The sequence below is a fragment of the Anolis carolinensis genome, chromosome 2 (genome assembly GCF_035594765.1).
Source record: "Anolis carolinensis isolate JA03-04 chromosome 2, rAnoCar3.1.pri, whole genome shotgun sequence".
Taxonomy (NCBI): Eukaryota; Metazoa; Chordata; class Lepidosauria; order Squamata; family Dactyloidae; genus Anolis; species Anolis carolinensis.
Window position 1 is genome coordinate 178,408,243 of NC_085842.1, and position 23,801 is coordinate 178,432,043.

General features: G+C 38.5%; 1 protein-coding gene across 4 annotated transcripts in view; it reads right to left on the bottom strand.

The window, feature by feature from the left end:
* Positions 1-23,801, bottom strand: part of LOC100565141 (cholesterol transporter ABCA5) — a 78,731-nt gene that overhangs the window by 47,587 nt on the left and 7,343 nt on the right. The window contains exons 1-10 of one of the 4 annotated variants that reach the window (XM_008122003.3): positions 23,363-23,512; positions 18,107-18,225; positions 15,759-15,963; positions 14,007-14,132; positions 11,970-12,067; positions 10,158-10,387; positions 7,257-7,398; positions 3,716-3,904; positions 2,495-2,642; positions 1,220-1,388 (exon numbers count right to left, since the gene is read on the bottom strand). In XM_008122003.3, the coding sequence (XP_008120210.1) occupies positions 1,220-1,388; positions 2,495-2,642; positions 3,716-3,904; positions 7,257-7,398; positions 10,158-10,387; positions 11,970-12,067; positions 14,007-14,132; positions 15,759-15,963; positions 18,107-18,211 (1,412 nt within the window). In that variant the 5' untranslated portion in view covers positions 18,212-18,225; positions 23,363-23,512. Of the gene's footprint in view, positions 1-1,219; positions 1,389-2,494; positions 2,643-3,715; positions 3,905-7,256; positions 7,399-10,157; positions 10,388-11,969; positions 12,068-14,006; positions 14,133-15,758; positions 15,964-18,106; positions 18,228-23,362; positions 23,513-23,801 lie in introns of those variants that run through there. The other 3 variants (XM_008122002.3, XM_062971168.1, XM_008122004.3) reach the window with 3 other exon arrangements.

Consider the following 23,801-nt stretch of genomic DNA (forward strand, 5'->3'; position numbering starts at 1 on the left):
TTTAAAAATGAAAATAATTTTAACCAACATAAACCTATCAGGATTTCAATAGGAAGTGTGGACCTGCTTCTGGCCAATGAGATAGTCAGGTTAATTAGGATTGTTGTTGTTGTGTGTCTTCAAGTCATTTCAGACTTTGGGCGAGCCTAAGTCCAAAATTATTTATTTATTCATTTACTACTTTTATTTACTACATTTATATCCCACCCTTCTCACCCCGAAGGGAACTCAGAGCAGCTGTATGTACATACAATATATTATATTATTAGCATAGCACAATATTAGTATTATACATTACTATATTGAACTATACCACTGTACTATAATATTATATGTAATATATAACATATAATTAATATTATTATATGGTATTATTACTAATATTATATTGTATAAAATGATAATATTATTATTAATATCATATGTATATACAATATATTATATTATTAAAACTGATATAAAAATATTATATTATAAATGATGGCAGGGGCCAGGTAAATGACCTTGGAGGGCCGCATCCGGCCCCCGGGCCTTAGTTTGGGGACCTCTGACCTAGGATTTCTTGGAGTTGAAAGCCGAAACATCTGGAGACCCACAGGTTGAGAACAAATGTCCTAGAAGATACAACAAAAATGGCTGTCCCTGGATTGACTAGTGATGTGTACAAGCTTGACATAATTTGGTTTGTAAGTACAGTAGAGTCTCACTTATCCAACACCCGCTTATCCAACGTTCTGGATTATCCAACGCATTTTTGTAGTCAATGTTTTCAATTCATCGTGATATTTTGGTGCTAAATTCGTAAATACAGTAATTACTACATAGCATTACTGAGTATTGAACTCCTTTTTCTGTCCAATTTGTTGTATAACATGATGTTTTGGTGCTTAATTTGTAAAATCATAACCTAATTTGATGTTTAATAGGCTTTTCCTTAATCCCTCCTTATTATCCAACATATTTGCTTATCCAACATTCTGCCGGCCCGTTTATGTTGGATGACTGAGACTCTACTGTATATTAAGTTTGAATATTTATCGAGACAAAACACACATCCCATCACAGGAGTGTAGCAAAATTTATGAGCATAATTAAATTGATAGTTATTTCGTACAGTACTTGAGGACTACAGTTTCACAGTTAATTACTACTCTTACAAGAAAATTAACAGTTTCTAACAGCAGCAGTTGGGATTAAGCCACAGCATTATCAGTCATACCTTATAGCTTCCTTTCCCTGAAATTCAGAAGATACAGGTTCAACGATCTCGTTGATATCCACATTTCCACCAATGCTGCTCTCATATAATTCTTTATAATTTCTTGTTCGTTTTATCCAAAATGATGGCTTGAGGAAGTAAAAAAAGCTTCGTCGCAATCCATATTCCCCTAAGCAATAGAATTCACCCCAAAAGAGTATTAAAATACTAAATATCACAGTATACATATCAATTTCAAACTAAAATTTTAATTGACATTTTATTGGTTTTAATGATTTAACATGTGTTTTAATCTTATGTCTATGAGTCTTTTAAATACTTTTATGTTTTTATCTGTTGTGTTTTAAATATGTTGTAATCCACCTTGAGCCTTGGAGTACTGCAGTACTTCATTTTAAACTGCAAAACTGGCTGAAAACTACAACCTGAAGTAACTTCCAGTTGTGATTCCTGGGTTTAATGGCATGTTGAGCATAATACAAAGCCAAGACAGCTCCTTCTTTGTTTATTTTTTACATCAAGCCAAGATATTTTTCTTCTGACAAGCCTTTGGAAATTGATTTTTAACACCAAAAGGTGCTGTATTTTTAAAGCTTTATCTTACAGTAATATTTTAATGATTTAATTCTGTTGTTATTTAATACTGTTTTCATTGTAATTTTATAATAGATACTAATACTGTTTGTTCTTCTTTTTAGTTTTTTTTTTCATGTCAGGAGCAAATTGAGAAACTGCCAAGTTGCTCCTGCTGTGAGAGAATTGTCCGTCTGCAAGGACGTTGCCCAGGGGACACCTAGATGTTTGATGTTTTACCATCCTGTGGGAGGTTTCTTTCATGTCCTTGCATGGAGCTGGAGCTGACAGAGGGAGCTCATCTGCACTCCTCCCGGATTCGAACTGGCAACCTTCAGGTCAGCAACCCAACCATCAAGTCAGCAGTCCTTCCAGCACAAGGGTTTAATCCACTACACAATTGAGGGCTCTTTTCTTTTTAGTAATTTGCCTTGAGTCCTAAGTCTGGGAGAAAGGTGAGATAGTTATAAAAAGAAGGGTGGATGTTTACAGGAACAAATAGCTGGAAGAACTTTGAAAAGGAATTTTCCAACATAGCACACAACAGATATCACACTCAAATACACTAAACTCAGCACTAGCCACCCACACCTTGGTTGGCCTTGATTTTGTTCCACAATATGCTATAGACTGATTACTGTATCCGTCCCCCGATATTGTTCAGTTCTGTTGTATTTTTTCCTTAAGACCCAAGAAACATACCTGGAAGCACCTGATCCAAATAAACTCCCAAGAGCAGGTAAAGTGTGCTATCAAGGGCCAATAGGGTAAAAACAATAATGAGTGGATATGGGCCGAGAGTTAAATTGGAGAAAACAGCTCCACTTTCATAATCTTTCAGATGCATAACCTGTGAACAAATGTGGAAGTTTTAGACACCACAAAAGAGGAGAGAGCATCTTAAAATCTGATAGAAAATAATATTTCATTGCATGAAGCGGACTTAGTGTTACAGATCTACAGCATATCCTGCAACTGTCCCAGTTCAGCTGGGACAGCCACACTTAACCCTCTGCCTTCTCAGTTCCTTAGCTGCTTTAAAAGGTTATCTGCTTGGATTTGGTTTGCTTCAGTGACTATAGATTTGATTTTTTTTTTTACACCAGCAAAATAATCCAGAGTACTCTGTCCTGGAATCATCCAGTTAATAACACATTTACTCATAATATACTCACCGAAATTGGATTGACAACCACACATTTTCCCTACCAAAAATCAGAAAATTATTGTGATTGGGGACAAGCCAGGGCCCATAGACACAGCCACGTAACAATGTCATGGTAATACATGAGCCTGGAGTGTCCAAATGATCTGCTCATCCAGGTTTATTCTGAGTTTAAAAATGCCTGCAAAAGTCTGAAAGTGGGAAGTAGACATTGTTCTGTAGCTAACATGAATCAGTAGCTCGGGTACAGGAAACATTCAAAGACTCACATTAATGATAACCATTAGTGATTAAGATTTGTACTCCAAGTTAAGAAATGGGAAAGTTGGGCAATTTCACTGACAAGGAAGTCATAGTTTTATGCTGGAGACACCATAAACTTGTAGGATAAGCATGTGTAATAGAAAACAGATGAAAAAATTAACACTATATTTTAAACACAATGGTTTTACTATTTATACAGTGCATGAGGTTATATATCCAGATATTATTGAACTCAGACGTTCCTAGTCATTGGCAAAGGTCTATGGCAATGGTTCTCAACCTGTGGGTCCCCAGGTATTTTGGCTTATAACTCCCGGAAATCCCTGCCAGTTTACCAGCTGTTAATATTTCTGGGAGTTGAAGGCCAAAACATCAGGGGAACCACAGGTTGAGAACCACTGGTTTATGGGAACTGGAGTTCAATACTAGAATACCACAGATTCACCACCTGTTGTATATTTCACAGTAGCAAGCAAATAATATATTTTACTAACCTGTGCAATGCCAACTAAAAATGTGCACTCACACAGTGGGCTTAGTGACCACATAAAGGACTTTGGAAAATCTTCCACCAAGACAACAGTCAGGCCCAGAATACCAAAAGCCAGGGTTGCAAAGTATTGAACTGAGCCAGCATACGTTGATTTTTTGAAAATAGAAGTTAACATAAAAGCAAATGAAATCTAAACAGAAATGGGGAAAAATCATTGCAAAAAAAGTCTTGATTAAAATGTTGTGACAAATGCAATTATTACAGCAGTAGCAACAATAATATATAGCTCATTCAGTTATACTACAGATAGTATAGTATACTGTCAAAGGACAATATTCTGGTTTTCCTAACACTATTATCTCCTTTGATGAAAGGTAACATTAGTTCACGTTTTGGTCATGTTCACTAAGAACATATCAGGAAAACACAATGTATCACTTCATCACATAACTTAAATTCCACTGAGTTCTACACTTAAAATCTGGTATTCTGTGGGTCCACTACATTTGTTTTGGTTAAAGTGCAGTTTTTGAGTCTTTTAAACGTTGAGAGCAGCATTTTTTCCAATGTATCATGAAGAAGTGAGGAAATTGATATTTCTCAAAACTCCTGATACTTTGCCAAATTTCGAATGAAGTAGCACTCATTGCTCTCGGGTTAGAATCACTCAATTTGTGGGAGGAGAAATTGGGGAAGGAGTCAAAATAAACTTTTTTGGGCAATTTCCTTTTGCTCCCCAAGCATGAAGGTTTGGTTTTAAGCTACCTCATAACGCTTCTACTTTGCAAAAAATAAAATAAAATAGCCTTTTAGGGTACTTTTTCCTTCCTTCCATGATTTGTCTGTGTCCTGTTCTGGGAGGGCCAGTGCTGTTGCCTTTCCAAATGAGATTCCCTCCCACCCCTTTTCTCTCCCTCTCGGCTGTTGGGAATTGTGGGAGTTGAAGTACCAAAAAGCACAGAGAGGGATTAAGGGAAAGGGACAAATGTCTGCAGTGTGGAAACCTCATCATGGAAAAATATGCATGACAACTGAGTACACTAAACAGTGTGATCTCAAGGCAGGGGAAAACTCCTTTTTATTACGGAATGGAGTTAAACTGAACTCTCTTCTTCTGAACACTTCCAAATGTAATCTGATGAAGTCCGTAGTCTCTTCTTTAACAATTTGCATACAAATCAAACAGGTTATCTTTTTAAAACCACCTCTATGGTTTCACAAGTCAGAAAAAAGACAGGTGGTCAAGATACAATTCAAGGCATGATATAATTTTAACAATAAATTAGATTTTGAACTATAATGTATGTTAACTAAAATCTTGGGTTACAAATATCTCTTTTGCAAAGAATGGAAGTTGCAGTAGAAAGTGGTTGTCATTTAAACCTAGCAACATTTTGAAAGGAAATTGGTATTTGTACAGTGTGCTAAGAATTGAAGTGCACAATCTATTTTAGTAACAATTCATTTAATTTGTACTAATGACATCCAACACATGCAGGGAATGGGTAAAGATCCTATACCTCCAGTTATGTCCATGGGAAGCACATATACCTTTATGAATGTAAATAAAGTAGTTGCCTCCAAGCAACTCTAGGGTCCTCATTCCTTTGTAGAGTACAAAGAACTTTGTAGAAAACAAAAATGCACATAACACACCGGATTGGTATTGCCTCGGTAACTAACTACATTATCTATCAAGCACCAAATGTCTACAGTTCAAAGTGTGAATGGATGGGATGAAGGAGCTGTGGAAAAATAAATACACAATTAGTTGTATGAGGCTCCATAGCTGCTCCATGAACATCTCCTCAGATTATCTGAAGTACTGTACTGTCCCAGTTACGTTCATGGTTGTAGGCCATTTCATTCCTCATCTTGAACTTGATATTATCCTCAAGCTAAAGGCATTTTTTTTTTGGCACAGGACAAGATTCCAGAATCTTCACTATGATGATTTATGTCTGCCTGGGCCTTTGATGAATTATAAAGGTTTGGTAATGTGTTTGTTCCTGTGTTTCCATCATCAAAGAGGCATGGGCATTTTGGATTCTAGCTCTCCTGTTTCTATCTTTTTGTCACCAGACATTACTGTTGCTAGCCAAACAAATTTTTTTACAGCGACTATTGGTATCTCAGTTTTCAGAGTAGCTGATCTTTTGTTTCCTGTTTCTCATATTGAGGTTCCTTCATTTCTGCTGAGCCACCAAATACGTTCTATTACCAGCCACCATGAGTAGCCTACTGAGGTTCACCATATTACCGTTAATGCACATTGCTGCATATTGAACTACTTTTTCTGTCAAATTTGTTGTATAGCATGATGATTTGGTGCTTAATTTGTAAAATCATAACCTATTTTGATGTTTAATAGGCTTTTCCTTAATCCCTCCTTATTATCCAACATATTTGCTTATCCAACGTTCTGCCGGCCTGTTTATGTTGGATAAGTGAGACTCTACTGTATAAGTTTAGTGGCTGGATGTATTGTGAAATGGAATGAATTCTTCCTTGACTGAAGGATCTTTCAGAATTATCTATTACAACCTTCTAAATGCTTTAGCACTGTAACCTCCCTTAACCGCTTGCTAACAAATATTCTGACTAGAGCAGATAAGAGCTGGAGTACAAAATCACCTGGAAGGTCACAAGTTGTCCATCTCTGGCTATTCCTAAAACTGAATTGAATTTTTGTAAGGCACACTAGAATATACCCCCTAGAGCAGTGTTTCTCAACCTGTGGTTACCCAGATGTTTTGGCCTTCAACGCCCAGAAATCCTAACAGCTGGTAAACTGGCTGGGATTTCAGGGAGTTGTAGGCCAAAACACCTGGGGACCCACAAGTTGAGAACCACCACCCTAGAGGAATCACTTTTTGACTATTCACTGGTATGGTGGCGCATAGTGTGCAGGGTGCTATAAAATCCTTTTGGTTACTAGATAGTGTTCTGCATATTTTCTACATTGGTTCCTTCTTTCATTCTATTTTCTGACTGGTTCTTTCCATACATTACTAATAATTTATGTGCAAAATGCTGTGAATGATGGATGAGCAGAATTGCCATACATGCTGGGTCAGTACTTCTCATTGTTTCTCTATCAAGCAGTTTATATTTTTATTAACCGCGGTAGGTACACAAAAATTATATGTCCCTCAGAAAACAGACGGGGCTCCTGTGCCATTAATAGTTGTTAGAAGGGAAAATCCAATTAAACATAAGGATTAATTCATGAAATAAACAGTTATTTAGCAGGGGAAGAGATTATCTTATTATTTAGCCATGGAACAAAAAGGTGTTGGGCCTCATGGTGGTGTAGCTATCTCCACTGACCAAGGAGGTGGATTAGGACGATATTGAAGCCCCTTATATGATTTTCCTAGAGGTGCAGATGCCCTACCCTCCTCCTTTCCCATTTGGCTATCCTAATACTTAAGTCATTACCTTTACTGGGAGCTGCCTGTGTGACATGAAACTGCTTTGTAGGTAACAATAACAAGGATCACTCTAAAATTGCTCTAAAATGCACATGTACACACACTTACAGAGGATAATCCATATAAGAAAAAAAGAAGAAATATCACAAAGGTGCTACTTTGACCAAAGAGTGAAGAATATGTTGCTATGATCGACATGAGAAGGGACATGACAAAAACCAGACTGGCGTAGAGTAAAACCCAAGAAAGCCTAGAAAGAGGGGAAAAAACAATGAAGGTTCATAAACTCATAGCCATCTGTACAAATGACTAAATTACAGCTAAACATTATTAACAGTATCACTGTCGGAAGTGAGTCCTGAAAGGAGCCTTTGCATGAAACAAATGAAGTACAGGATAATAGTGGACATATGGAAATGCATTATTTCATATTCATAGAATACAGGTTGTCTCCTTTTTTGGAAATGCCCGAGATCAGAAGCTTTTCAGATGTCAGATTTTTCCAGATTTTGGAATAGCTGCATTTGCATATACAGGCAGTCTCCAAGATATGAACAAGATAGGTTATGTAGGTTTGCTCTTAAGTTGAATTTGTATGTAAGTTGGAACATTTTTAAAATGTATCTCCATATATATATATATGTTTGGACAGCATAGGGATTTCTCTTCCAAACATGCTGTGGTCCCATTATCCATCCTGATGTAGGAGATGCTGCTATTTGCTCCACTTGAAATTATTTTACACTATGAATTTGATGCAAAAATACATTAAATTGAAATAATGTGACAATTTCATGCAAACTGTAGAAAAAAGAAAATTCCAAGAGAAATGTGAATGAGAAAAGAAATGAATGGCAACAAGAACAGCAGAAATATATTAGAACCGGAAATGGTGATAGAAAAATGAAATTTGGGAAGGGAATGTGGAAACCAAAATACACCTGGGGGCAGGGAGAAACAAACTGAAAGTGATTTTCTTCTTTCCTTAGTACTAAAAGACCATAATTACATGGAAAAGTAGCGGTAAAGAAAAACTTTGAAGGCTATAGGATGTTTGTATGTTTATCTAGTCAGGCCAAAGTTTATTTCCAGAAAAGTGATAGTATCATGTCATTTCCAGGAGAAAAAAAACAACCAACCTTTCCATCTGCAAATTTTATCCACAATCTATTGGAGGAACCTATTACTGAATATTATTTCCAGTAACCAAGACAGAAAGAATCTGAGAAGAATCTGCTCCTTCATACAACATTTATCATCGTGTCCTCCCTTGAACTTTTCCAGCCTGAGTCTTCTATATGCAATTAAAACTGAAGGGGTATGATTGCGTTTTATATGGCATTTATCATCACAAGATATGATTGATAACCTCTAACCTACATGATTATTAGATAAACCCATCTGTGGCCCATCTATTTTACTCATCATAGTTAAATGCAAGACTGAATTGTATTATTTGGCTGGAAGTCCTTCATTTCAATAGGATTCACTATTATCCAAATTCTGCATATTCTGGCAAATTCTGGGAGCTTATGGCAGTGGATTCAGGGGTCATACCTTTTATTTCAGACCCTACACCCTTAACATTAATTGTACATTGCCTACATCTTTCAATTCAGTAGAGTATATGACATTATGCAGTACAATATAAATGGATAATCAAAAGAGTATTTGGCATTTTTATCTCTCCTCCAATGATGATCAACTAAATGATTCAATAACACTCACAAAATGTCACCAAGGAAACAATATACTTTTGTTTTTTGTTATTTGATGGGATATGTTTTCTAATGTTTACTGACTCAGTCAGTTTCTATATTCAAATGAGAAAGAAGACTCTCTGTGTTGTCGAAGGCTTTCATGGCCGGAATCACTGGGTTGCTGTGAGTTTTCCAGGCTATATGGCCATGTTCTAGAAGCATTCTCTCCTATAGCAGGCATCCTCAGAGGTTGTTAGGTCTGTTGGAAACTTAGGCAAGTGAGGTTTATATATCTGTGGAAAGTCTAGAGTGTTGAAATTTTCCACTCTAATTTTGCTGAAATTGTCCACTCTAACAACTACCATGTCAGACTACACAGAGAAGTCATTGAAATCCACAAGCATGTGGACAATTTCAACAGAAAGGAGGAAACCATGAAAATTAACAAAATCTGGCTACCAGTATTTTAAAAACTCTAAAATCAGGACAGTAAATAAAGAACAACACCCAAAAGACAGGGGAATTCCAGACAAGAAACAATCAGGGCCAGCTGACACCTCCCTACAAAGGATCCCCCAGACAGGAAGCAGCTTGACGTTGAAGCTGAAAGGCCATACAATGCTAATCAAGGTGGCCAATTTGCAACATGCAGACAAGAGTTCTTTCTCCCACCCTAGACATTCCACAGATATATAAAACTTACTTGGCTAGTTTCCAACAAAACACACAACCTCTAGAGATGTCTGCCCTGGATGTGGGCAAAACGTCAAGAGAGAATGCTTCTGGAACATAGCCATACAGTCTGGAAAACTCACAGCCACCCAAGACTCTCTGTGTTACCACTTCTCAGGATTTGATATTGAGTTCCCTATCACAATTAAGTTACATTGTAACATAATACAGTGAGTGGTAACTTATTTTGCTGTAGGGGCATGTTCTCATTAAATGCTATATGAAGAATATCATAGAATGCACGTTCTAATGAATGGTTTTTTAAACAATTTTTAAATATTGTTTAAATTACTTTTAACAAACAGGAAATCGAAGGGTTACTGTTCTAAGTGTGTTTTTTATATTAACTATTTTGCGGATTGGGAACCCTATAACTGTAAGTAATTCATTTTCAAAGTAATCCCCAAAAATAATTATTTTTTCTCTACATAGATGTGCATGATATACACATCTGACCATTTAACTTCAAACTGAATGACTCCAAGCTGTTCATATGGAGAAACATCCTTGTGTTCCCATAAGATAACATGACAACTGTTCTATTTACGTATATCAAAGAATTAAAACACATACGTACCAAAAAGCTGTGTCGTGAAGTCCCATTACTATTAAGAATTCTTTCAGGTTTTTTTCTTTCTCTGTCACAATGTGGATGGCCAAGAAATTACCAAATGGTGAAAAAGCAACCACAAGGTAAATTAATATAACCATGCGAATGTAACGATCTATTTCGGTACCAGCAGACTTTCCCATCATGATGGCTTGTGTTGATTCCAGCTTTTCCAAAACTGAATGATTGGTCTTGAACTAAGGGGAAGAGGAGAAATATTGCATCATTTTATTGCAGCAAATATTTTAATAGTAAAGGTAAAGGTTTCTCCTTGACATTAAGTCTAGTCATGTCCAACTCTGGTGGTTGGTGCTCATCTCCATTTCTAAGCCAAAGAGCCAGTGTTGTCTGTACACCTCCAAAGTCATGTGGCCGGCATGACTGCATGGAGCCAGTTACCTTCCCGCCGGAGCGATACCTATTGATCTACTTACATTTGCATGTTTTTGAACTGCTATATTGGCAGAAGCTGGGGCTAACAGTGGGAGCTCACCCTGCTCCCTAGATTTGACCCGCCGACCTTTTGGTCAGCAAGTTCAGCAGTTCAGCAGTTTAACGTGCTATGCCACTGGGGGCTCCTAAATATTTTAATAGACTTTATTTCTAAAGAGAACTATACCGCTAAAGATATCTGTTTGTTTGCTTTATGGCTCAAAAATGTATTTCAAGTGGCTGGGAAATCTCCCAGAACAGTATAGGAACCTGTAGAGGAAAAGGATACTCATCTTTCTACACTACTCCCACTGGAAAACTCCACTTAAGTACCTTCTGTCAACAGAAAAGCTGTTCCCGTCATTTTTTTTTTTTCGTGTCAGGAGTGACTTGAGGTACTGCAAGTCGCTTCTGGTGTTCCTGTCATGGAAAGGCAATTTAAATCTGCTGTATATACTCATGTATATGTCGACCTCATATGTAAGTCAAAGGCAGATTTGAGGGCCAAAATTATGGATTTTGATATGACCTGTGAATGTCAACTGTGATTCTGTGGACAGGGCAAAGAGCCAGCGTTGCCTTAGGGGCCAGTCACTCTGCTATTTACCTGCCCCAGCATTCAATAAGGACACAAGTAGTACCACATCAGAGAGGTCAGAGGGGGGTGATGCTTATTTTAAGCTCACTAACTATTTCTCACCTTTCACCTACCAGGAGCCCCCAGTGGCACAGTGGGTGAAACCCTTGTGTCAACAGGACTGCTGACTGAAAGGTCGGTGCTTCGAATGCAGAGAGCAGGGTGAGTTCCCATCTGTCAGCTCCAACTTCCCATGCAGGGATATGAGAGAAACCTCCCAAATGATGGTAAAAGAACATCCGGGTGTTCCCTGGGCAACATCCTTGCAGACAGCCAATTCTCTCACACCAGAAGCAACTTGTTGTTTCTCAAGTCACTCCTAACATAAAAAAAGCCTCTCTACCAGAGAAAGGGATGGTTCCTTTTTTTGATAAGAGTTAAGGTATAGTACTTTTAGCGGCCCATGGATAAGTTGACCAAGGTTTTTGGAGTTGATTTTGTGACTAAAAGTTCTAAATGTATATATGAATATGTGCAGAAAATCACAGTTTGACACACTGTCTACAATTCACCACTGCTCCTCCTTAGTTCTAATATCTCTTGAGAAAGTATTATGAATATAATCATCACACACAGAGCCAACTGTTATTGTCATACACAAGGAGAAGTGCTAATGTATGGGAAAACTGAGATAAGAAAAGATGTCAGTTTTTTTAAACACTTTAAATACTTTAGATATAATGAAAAAAAATCACATTCTAGACATTTACCTTTATCAACACAGCATCAAGACAGATCTGTAGTGCTGCAAATCCATAGCGCCAGTATTTTTCAGCTTCACATGTTTCAGAATCCATTGAATCTTCGACTATTAAAAACAACAAAGTCCAAAACAAATAATGAGAAGCAAAACCAGATTTGTTTGATAACTGTTTAAAAAGCACTAAAGTTGAAATACTGAGGCCCCCTCTACACTGCCATATAATCTAGATTATCAAAGATAATCCACATGATCTGCTCTGAACTGGATTATATGAAACTACACTGCCATATAATCCAGTTCAAAGCAGATACATTGGATTTTATATGACAATTTAGGCCTGACATTAAGCTTTTGCATATCTATACACATAATATAAGTGAAAAATGTGTATGTGTGTATGTGAAGGTGGTGCCCACTTACATAGACAGCCTCCTGCTTCTACAAACATCTATAGTTCCCTCTGAGCAAGAGACACCAATGGCCCTCCCTCCACTGACATGCAGGTTATAGCAAGCGACTTGAACATGTAGCCCAAACCTTGCCAGTGTCCTCCACAAACACCATTCTGCCCCCCACCCAAGGGAAGGCTTTCATGGGGTGACAATGTTCTCCTAGATGTTCTGTTTTTCCTCCAGAATTGACATCCCAGGGTCCTTGATTTGCATGACCCCGCTTTTCCCTTAACCTTTAACTCTTTCCTACCCTTTCCTATGGCACATAGTTAACAGAGGAATTGATCAGCAACTAAACAAGAGGTTTAGGGAGAATTCACCATGATTTACAAGAGTTGTACTTAACCTACATCCAGAGAGCACTGTTAACGCAATCAATGATGGATTTGGACCAAACTTGCCACAGATAATGGGACTTGCAATACCTTCACTGATACTGTGACCTCCCTACTGACAATGGACTGGGATCAAACTTGACACAGAGGCCCCATGACCAACTGAACATACTGCAGGGGTTTGTGGGAAGGAGCTTGATTTGGGGAGTTATAGTTCACCTGCATTCTGAAAGCACTGAACCCAGCTGATGTCAGATCTGGACCAAACTTGGCACACAGACTCAACATGGCTAATTGTGCATACGGACCTGGTTTGGGTGTGATTGACCTCTGATCTGGGAGTTGTAGTCCACCCTTATACAGAGAGCCCTGAATCCAGCCAACGACAGATCTGGACTAAACTTGGTACAAGGACCCAAAATGGCCAATTGTGAATGCTGGCAGGGTTTGGGGGTGATTGACCAGCAATCTGGGAGTTGTAGTTCACCTGTATCTAAACAGCACTGAACCCAGCCAACGACGGATCTGGACCAAATTTCAGTGATATTACATAACATCCTAAAACAAACAATGCCTTCTTCTGATAACCCAGGCACCACCGGGTCCCTAAGCTGGTACATGTAATAAAAATAAAAATCTGTATATGTGTATGTGGTGGAGGTGCCTACTTACACAGACAGCCTCCTGCCTCCACAAACAGCTATAGTTCCCACTACACAGGCGATGCCAATGGCCCTCCCTCCACTAACATTTCAGCTTATAGCGAGCAACTTGAACATGTAGCCCAACCCCTGCCAATGTCCCCCCCCCAAACACTAGGGCCCACCACCCAAGGAATTTTTTCATTCAGGGACCATTTCATCCTAGATTTTATGTGTTTCCTCCACCTCAGGCAGGCATCCTAGTGTTCTTTACTCTCTCCATTGGTATGAAGTTTGCATGACTCCGCCTACTGCCTCTCCCTTAACCCTTTCCTACTCTTTTTAACTCTGCATAACAAACTGAGCAGAACTGAGCAGCAACTAAACATACTGGAGGAGTTTGGGGGATTGACTCCACATGATGGAAGTGGAAGTTAAATGGAATGCCATTCTGAAATATATATAATAGACATACATATAATTACATGGTTAGAAAGTTTGCTTCTACCACTGTCTTTAGGGAAAAAAACTTCACTTCACTGACACAAGATTAACCAAAATCTAATCTCATCATCTGGTACTTTTAAAAACACATAGCGCACATCATTTTACTTGCCTTCAGGAGGAAATCTGAGATGATAGGACATTGAGTCATTGAAAATTATTCCTACAAACGTTTTGGGGCTATGAGACCTAGCCTCTTCCATTTTTTGCTCATTCAGGAATCCTGTTGCATTTCTTCCTGTTTGGTATAATTGAACATTGAGGTAAAGAATCTGTAAAAGTTAAGTTTATACCAGAGAGAAATACTGTAAACAGGTATAAGTTGGCATCATATCTAAGTCAAGGGCAGGTTTTGAGGCCAAAATTATGGATTTTGATATGACCTGTGGAAAAGTCAAGGGTCATTCTGCAGAGAGGAGAAAGTGCCACTCCTTTTTCAGGGCAAACTGTACCTCACTGCTGCCAATTTCCCATCCAGGCATTCAAAAGGGCCCTTTACTACCCTACTCAGAGAATGGAATCATTGCTTTTGATAAAAACTAAAGTATAGCATTAAATTTCATTAAAAAGGGAACAATTTCCTTCTTTGAGTAGAGTGGTGAAAGGTGAGAGCTTAGTCTGTCCTGGAAGAACCAACAAATACAAATATGTTTTATTGATTAGCCTATTAGCTGTATCAAAACATTTGACAAACATGTATTGTCAAAGGCTTTCATGGCTGGAATCACTGGGTTGCCGTGAATCATTTGGGCTGTATGGCCATGTTCCAGAAGCTTTCTCTCCTGACATTTTGCCCACATCTGTGGCAGACATCCTCAGAGGTTGTGAGGTACAGTAGAGTCTCACTTATCCAACATAAATGGGCCGGCAGAATGTTGGATAAGCAAATATGTTGGATAATAAGGAGGGATTAAGGAAAAACCTATTAAACATCAAATTAGGTTATGATTTTACAAATTAAGCACCAAAACATCATGTTATACAACAAATTTGACAGAAAAAGTAGTTCAATACACAGTAATGCTATGTAGTAATTACTGTATTTACAAATTTAGCACCAAAATATCACGATGTATTGAAAACATTGACTACAAAAATGCGTTGGATAATCCAGAATGTTGGATAAGCGAGTGTTGAATAAGTGAGACTACTTCACAATCTCTGGGGATGCCTGCCACAGATGTGGGCAAAATGTCAGGAGAGAAAGCTTCTGGAACATAGCCATACAGCCTGAATGACTCACAGCAACCCATTTGACAGATTTAACACATACTACATACAACCCACATTATAACCAAAGCTGTCTGACAGGCCAATAAAAATGCAGTTTTAATATAAGGATCCAGTGTGTCTTTTGTATAATGTATTGCTCGAGGTATTGGTTTCTCTCTTTCTTATACAAGCTACAACTAAACAGTACATGCGTGATATCTTCCTGGGAGAACTTTTTTTTTAAAGTTCTCTCTATTCCCTCCTCTACTGTGGCACTGCCAACTGGATGGGAAAATAGCAGCAGAGCTCTTTGGTACTTACCTGCAAAAGAGCACTAAGAGAATAGAAGGGTTGGTGCACCTTTTAGGTTCTACTGGGATGGACTAAGCACTTCCCTTTTGCCATTGTACCCAAAGAAGGAGATGGCTCCGTTTCTGATAAGAGTTAAGGTAATAGTCACATTGACCCGTGGATAAGTCAACCCAGTTTTTGAGATTGATTTTCTAGACTTATACATGGATATATTCAGTAAATACTTTTTCCATGCAAAGACAATATTTGATCAGTTATTCTGATATCTATTACCTGCAAGTAAGTACAAAAGGCAAATCAAATTTATGTAACGACAAAATAGCATGAAAGCTCACAGTACCTTCTGTGTAGCATTCTGAAAACACTGTTTGTATGATTTGATTTGTTTCATTACTCTCTGGTGTATAGCCAAAAATGAACTCAGAAATCCTGGAGCGATCTAGAGTTTTAGGATATGAATCAGACACCTCGTCATGTGGTTTGCTGGGGTTCGCCATGATTATTAGTTTTAGTAAACCTAACAAAATAATTGGGATCAGGACTTCCTGCACAAAACAAACAAATGGAAAATGGTAAAAGAGACCCCCAAGATGCAGCTCTCACATAATCTATATGCTTAAACAAATATACCTGGAGCCCTTCCTACTCTGCCATACAATGCAGTTGAACTGCACTGAACTACATTATATGAATCTTCACAGATAATCTAATGCAGTTTCAAGCCGCATTATATGGCAATGTAGCTATAGCCTGGGGGCAAGGATGCAGGCTTAAAAGCAATTATAAATATAATTCTACATTTACTTTTTGGACATATTGCTATAATTAACAGTGTTTAAACATTTCAAACTACAGTATAGTCTTGCTTATCCAACATTCTGGATTATCCAACACAGTCTGCCTTTTAGTAGTCACTGTTTTTGTAGTCAATGTTTTCAATACATTGCGATGTTTTGGTGCTAAATTCATAAATATAGTAATTGCTACATAATGTTACTGTGTATTGAACTGCTTTTTCTGTCAATTTGTTGTAAAACATGATGTTTTGATGCTTAATTTGTAAAATCATAACATAATTTGACATTTAATAGGCTTTTCCTTAATTAGCCAACATTTTCGTTTATCCAACGTTCTGCTGGCCCATTTATGTTGGATAAGCAAGACTCTACTGTATATTTTATTGGAGATTTTTTAATAATGTAACTTTTATTATTAATAGCCTTATTGTTTGGAAAATTTCTCTCCTAAAACAAGGACTGTTGAGTTTCATTATCAATCACTGCAATAGACAATGAAGTCGTATGTGTACACTAATAGACACTAAATACCAGCATGCGACCATACAGCCAATTTATTGAGCAAACATATTAGTCATCCTTTCTTTCTAAGGACAAATATTCCATAACCTGATAATTCAGCAAAAAAAAATTCTAGTTCTGTAATGGATTTTAACACACTACTTTTAACTATTATTCTATAGTTAAAAGTAGTGTAAACTTTTTAATTTTATATAACCTGATAATTTAACAAAACTTTTTCTAGTTCTGCAATGGAGTTTAACACACTACTTTTAACTATTACCTATCGAATCATTGAATAATAGAGCTGGAAGAGAGTACAAGAACCATCCAGTTCAAACACTTTCGACAGATAGACATTCAGCCTCTGCTTAAACACCTACAGAGAAGGAGACTCCACCACACTCAAAGCAAGGAGCTCCGACTGCCAGGAAGTTCTTTCTAATATTTAGGTGGAATTTCTTTTGCTGAAATTTTACTGTTTAACGCCCTAGTCACTAGAGAAGTCAAAAAATAAGCTCCATCTTCAAGATATCCTCTGCAATATTTAAACATAGCTATCATGTCACCTCTCACCTCTTAACTTTCTTTTCTCCAAGCTGAACATATTATTCAGCTTCCTCAACCGTTCCTCACAAGGCCTGATTTCCAAACTTTTGATCATTTTGTTTGCCCTTCTCTGGACACATTCCAGATTGTCAATATCCTTCTTGGATTGTGGTGCCCATAATTGGACACAGTGTTATTCCAGGTGAGGTCTGACCAAAGCAGAATAGAGTGGAACTATGACTTCACTCAATCGTAACACTATACTCCAATAATAATAATCATTATCATCTTCTTCTTCTTTATTGATTAGCCCTTAGGCCATATCACAATACTAAACCAAACAACAAGGCTTGATAAGACTTGATTGCACTTTATGTAGTAAGCCAAAATAAGACACTTATGACAATACAGTGAATAAATATGATAAAATTCAATATATACAGCATACTTCCTTATCACCCCTACAATTTACCCCAATCAGCCCCACATATGTGGTTCTCAAACATTTGTTTTGCTTAATACAGAGCTGTTTTGTATGTTATTTTTGGGTGTTGGCTACGCATAAAATATGTTGTTATGATGTGAGATTCCCAATACATTGTCCGTTTGATATATGGATCAAGGTACAATTCTCTCACCTTCTGACACAATCTATAATCTAATAATATATGTGCTATATCCTCAATTTCAGGTGCTTCGCAGATACAAATCCGTTCATTAAAAGGCAAATTATACTCCTATTGATACAGCCTAGAATCTAATTATATGAATTATCATTTTATATAATTCAGCTAGTTTTTTCTACAGTTAAAAAACACAAAACTATTTGTAATCAGCTCACCTGACAGCTAGTTTTTTTAGTCCTCCATTTAACTAGGCAGTTCTTGTACAACAGAGCTCGTGTTTGTCTCCACACTCCTACTTGTCTTGGAACATCTGAGGGCATTTTTAAAGTTTAGCCTAAAAAAGCAAACACAATATATGATCTGCAATATACTGCAACAATTCATTTTTTTCCAAATTGTAAAAAAAATAAAGTCTTAACTGTTTTATTTAATTCATGAAGATATAATTTCATAACTACTGATCAATGAATGAAAAGGATACACTTCTGAAAATCAAGACAACATGTGAGTAGAGGTAAGATAAATATACACTGTAATCTAGTAGCATATTATATGTCACTGGTGAGGATCCACGAGAAGGAATGTGAAATGAAGCAATCTACAAATAACATTTCCAAAAATGCTACTTTGAAGTCAGGCTCCTATTTAGCATTTTAAATTCTATTCCTCCCATTTGTATACAACTATATCTTCTGATATAGTAACGGCGCGCCATGCAGTCATGCTGGCCACATGACCTTGGAGGTGTCTATGGACAACGCCGGCTCTTCGGCTTAGAAATGGAGATGAGCACCAACCCCCAGAGTCGGACATGACTGGACTTAATGTCAGGGGAAACCTTTACCTTATATCTTCTGATTTCAATTTCCTTGCAGACGGCCAATTCTCTCACATCAGAAGCAACTTGCAGTTTCTCACATCACTCCTGACACGAAAAAACCCCTCCATATCCACATACATACACCCACACATCTATTTCTACGCACACACACAAATAGATATCCAAATACAGGTGAGTGGAAGGCAATACATCATGGAGTCAACAAACTCCTCACCAATCTTTATCAATCATCCTCATGTGCATTTCCTATTCATAGGAACACAGTACTATACAGATCTTTTGTTGCAACAAAACTGAAGTGGGGCAAAGATGTGGATGCATGCATATTCCCCACCCTCAGTGTGTCCATGGGTTCATCTGCTTTACAAATATATTTAGTAACATCAGCTCAGTTTTTCATGTTTAAGTGTTTCGATGTGAAAACTGGTTACAGTGGACCACAGGTATCCACTGGGATTTAGTTGCGGGATCCCTTGTAGTTGCCAAAATCCATATATATTCATGTCTCATTATAGACCTTAGCACAGTAAAATGGTGTCCCCTGTATAAAACAGCATAATCCAAGTTTGTTTTCTGAGTTGATGTTTTTTTCAAGTATTTTTTCGAGTCATGGATAGTAGAATCTGCAAATGAAGAAACCATGGATATGAAGGGCTGACTGTATAAGCATATTTGGCAAAATGTACAGAACTTTCAAAGCTCACCTTCAATTACCAATGTTTTATCAGTGTTCCCAATCACAGGTAGGACTATAAGCTTGTGCAGCCAAACTCTTCCCGGGGGCACAGGGACTTGCAGAGAGATTTTGGGATGGGATTTGTGCACACAACTACTGCTCATTTTGCAGGCAAACTGCTGTATAGAGCTTATATTATAAGTAATTTTAACTAAAGGACTTTTGAATGCAATATGAAAATGAATAGCCTTTATTCATGTTTGGAACCTACAGGGCGATCCCATGAAAAAGAGAAGAGTTTACTTTTTTATTGTATGTATTTGTGGTCTGGCCACAGTTATAGTAGCACCGCCACTGGTTGATGAGTGCTGTTTTTAATTGAGTGTTATTGTTTTATATGCTTATATGTTTTATTTAATTGTATTTTTAAATTGTTTCAAAACCATGGGTTAAACCCTTGTGCAGGCTGGACTGCTGACCTGAAGGTTGGGTTGCTGACCTGAAGGATGCTGGTTCAAATCCGTGAGATGGGTTGAGCTCTGTCAGCTCTAGCTTGCGGGGACATGAGAGAAGCCTCCCAGCAGGATGGTAACACATCCGGGTGTCCCCTGGGCAACGTCTCTGTAGACAGCCAATTCTCTCACACCAGAAGTAACTTAAAGTATGTTCTCAAGCCGCTTCTGACACAATTTTTAAAATGTATTTTAAAATTGTTTCCATTTATGTTCTGTTTTCAGGCATCTTGTGCCCCATGTAAGCCACCCCGAGTCCCTTTGGGGAGATAATGGCAGGAAACAAGAACAAAGCTATTATGAAGAGAGAATTACCAGGAGGTACTCCCCAGTCCATCACTCAAACTATGTCTACTAAGATTCCTTCTTCTACATAAGTAGAGACATTCTGTCTTGTCATGGATCCAATCTAGGATCATTTTGAAAGATCCCTTCAGATCTGCAGGAAGCAGAGGCTACTGGATTTTGATATTTACTAGACTGGTTGGTAAATGAAAGGGGGATAATTTTCATTTCTTCCTTCATCAACACAGACATTAAGCACAGAAGCTGTTCAGCTCAAACAACTTATAATTTTCATAGTGGCCATAGACTCCTGGATCACTCATTGTAACAAGGCTTCCATATGCATACCATAAATCCCAAGACTAACAGCATGAAATAAACACAAGCTGAAATCTGCAAATCCTTAGGTCTATTTTTTCTGAAAAACAGATGTGTCCAAAATCAGATATATATTTTCAATTTTGGTAAATGCTGGCAGGAAACTGAATTCTGATTAAAAATACAGTCATTCTGCCTGAATATATACCAGTTATTCTCTTCTGATGTTGTGAAATGAACTCTTTCACATTTCTGAGAGTCTGGTTTATACAGTCAGTTCCCCTTTAATGCATGCCCGATTGGCTAGTGAATTTTGGAAAAAGGTGTTTTCTAAGGCCCCTTCTACACTGCCAGATAAAATCCAGATTATTTCCTTTGAACTAGATTATATGGTAGTGTGAAAGTTTTCCCCTGACATTAAGTCTAGTTGTGACCAACTCTGGGGGTTGGTGCTCATCTCCATTTCTAAGCCAAAAAGCCAGCATTGTCTTGTAGTCATGTGGCCAGCATAATTGCATGGATAGCCAATTACCTTCCCACCGGAGTGGTACCTATTGATCTTGGGAGTGCGTTCCAGAGCCGGGGGGCCAGCACGGAGAAGGCCCTCTCCCTCGTCCCCACCAACTGCGCTTGTGACGGCGGCGGAAACGAGAGGAGGGCCTCCCCCGACAAACAAAGAGATCGTGTGGGTTCATAATCTGGATTACATGGCAGTGTAGAAGGGGCTGAAGAGGCTGAACAATGACTGAGCAACAGCACCCAAAAGAATGCTGTGAGTAGTAACGCCTAGCCTCTGCCAGCAGAAACAAAGCTGAAAAAATCATTTGCTCACAATGGAAGAAAGCCAGCCTCCTTCACTCATTTGATTCTGGTCTGCCTTCTCCTCCCACGGTTCCCTCTCCATTACCAGTGAGAACTGGAATAAGTCATCATCTATATATATAATCTATATATATAAAAATGTACTGTACACTTGTAGGACCGAGTTAACAAAACCACTGCACCAAATACCACCAAATTTGGCCACAATACACTAATGCATCCAAGGTATGTCCTTCACTCAACCCCCTCCACCCAAAAAAACTGATTGGCCTATATTAATTTTTTACTTCCCCCCCCCTCCATTTTTGACCTGAATGGTACACTCTCTTTACTCTCCATACTTGGCCTAAGGAGGGAGACTGTGTTTACAGCTGATGGGGGAGCCCAGAGCATGGAGAAGAGCAGATAGAGAGAGCCAGCTGCCAGGGCTGTTCTTCTTGGAGGGGCTTCCCTCCCTCTTCGCACACACAAGAACACATAAACCTTCAATTAGAAGGTGGAGAGGGGGAGGAGGGAGGCGAGGAAGAGCCGTTCTCCCCCTGGCTGCCAGTCAGAAGGGTAGCCCCCCCCCCGGCCCCTTTAGGCCCCACCCATTTCATGTCATAGCAACCCCCTCAGCCACAATGGTGCCCGCGGGATAGGCAGGGTTCACTTAGGGCCCTTCCCCAAAGCCCTTTATTCCACAATATCAAGGCAGAAAATCCCACAATATCTACTTTAAACTGGGTTATCTGAGTCCACGCTCAGATAATGTAGGATTTTCTGCATTGATATTCTGGGATAAAGGACTGTATGAAAGGGCACTTAGGCATCTTCCTCACTGCCTATAAAATACGGATTTTCTAATTTGAACTGGATTATATGGCAGTGTGGACTCAAGGCCCTTCCACACAGCTATATAACCCAGAATGCCAAGGCAGATAATCCACAGTATCTGCTTTGAACTGGATTATCTTGAGTCCACACTGCCATATAATCCAATTCAGTGTGGATTTTATACAGTTGTGTAGAAGGGGCCTCATATAATCCAGTTCTAAGCAGGTAATATAAAATTACAAATATAATATATAATAATTACTGTGGTATAATAATACAGACAATATAATCTCTAAAACAAGGGAAGTAAATAAAGAACAACACTCTGGAAACGGAAATTCCAGACAGGATACAATCAGGGCCAGCTAGCACCTCACAACAAAAGATTCCCCCAGGGAGAAATTAGCCAGGCTTTGAAGCTACAAGGCCATTCAATGCTAAACAAGGTGACTAATTGCAGCATTCAGTCTTGCTTCCAACAGACGATAGTTCTTTCTCCCATGCTGGACATTATTCCACAGGTATATAAACCACACTTGCATGGCTGCTTCCTACCTAGGGAAATCCATTGGAAATGAACAAAACCTGGCTCTCAACATTTAAAAAACTTTAAAACCAGGACACTACATAAAGAACAACACTCTGAAAACAGGGGAATATGCTACTGGAGGGGTTTGAGATGACTGACTCACCATAGTGGAAGTTCAAGTTTATCTTACAGCCAGAGATCACACTGAACCCCAGCAGTACTGAATCTAGACCAAACTTGCCCAACATAACAGACTTAAAGTACTGATGGAGTTTGTGGGCATTAACCAGGCATGATGTGAGTTGCAGTTCACACACAACCTTATGCATACTGTACATATATACAAGTATATAACATATAATAAATACCACAATTTCCTCATTATTATTTTTTTCAAAATCAGCAGAGTATGCCACAGCAGCATTTGGCCGGGCACAGCTAGTTATTTATACAATACATTCACAAAATCCTTCTGAAAAGCTTTGGGACATCTGGGGCGGGGGGGATCGCCCTGACCACTCACACACATAAAACCCCCTATCAAATTAGTACTTATCTTTTACCTGAATATTACTCTGCCTTGCAGCTATCATCAGTGCCTGATAAATCACCTTCCTTTCTCAGGAGCTAGTTGTTAATACTTTTATTTTAAAAAAACAGATGTGAACCAACCTGTAGGAGCTGGAAACAGTATGGGAAAAGTACCACTTCTTCTCTAGGACTCTACTCAGCATCATCAGACTCCTTTCTCTGAATGTTTTTTCTCACCACCAGCCACACCCTTTTCACTGCAGTGATAGGGCCAGACACAGCTATTCACAAAAGCAAGCAGCTCTAAGTCAGGCTCAAAGCCAGATCAGGGTTAAAGAAAACCAGGATGACGCACTGGGCAAAGAAGCACCCAAAGCAACACATCTCAGCTTTCCACTTGTCATCACCTTGAGTTTAGTTTTTGCTCAGTCACTTTGGTTTACTGGATGTTAAAGGCAAAGGAGCAACAACTGGAGCAATGAAATAGCTTGGCCTGGAAGTCCACCATAGGGTTCCTTTCCTCTCCATTTCTTGCTGTTGGCAGCGTCTGGCTCAAAACGCTGTCCAGCATTAGTCGGTC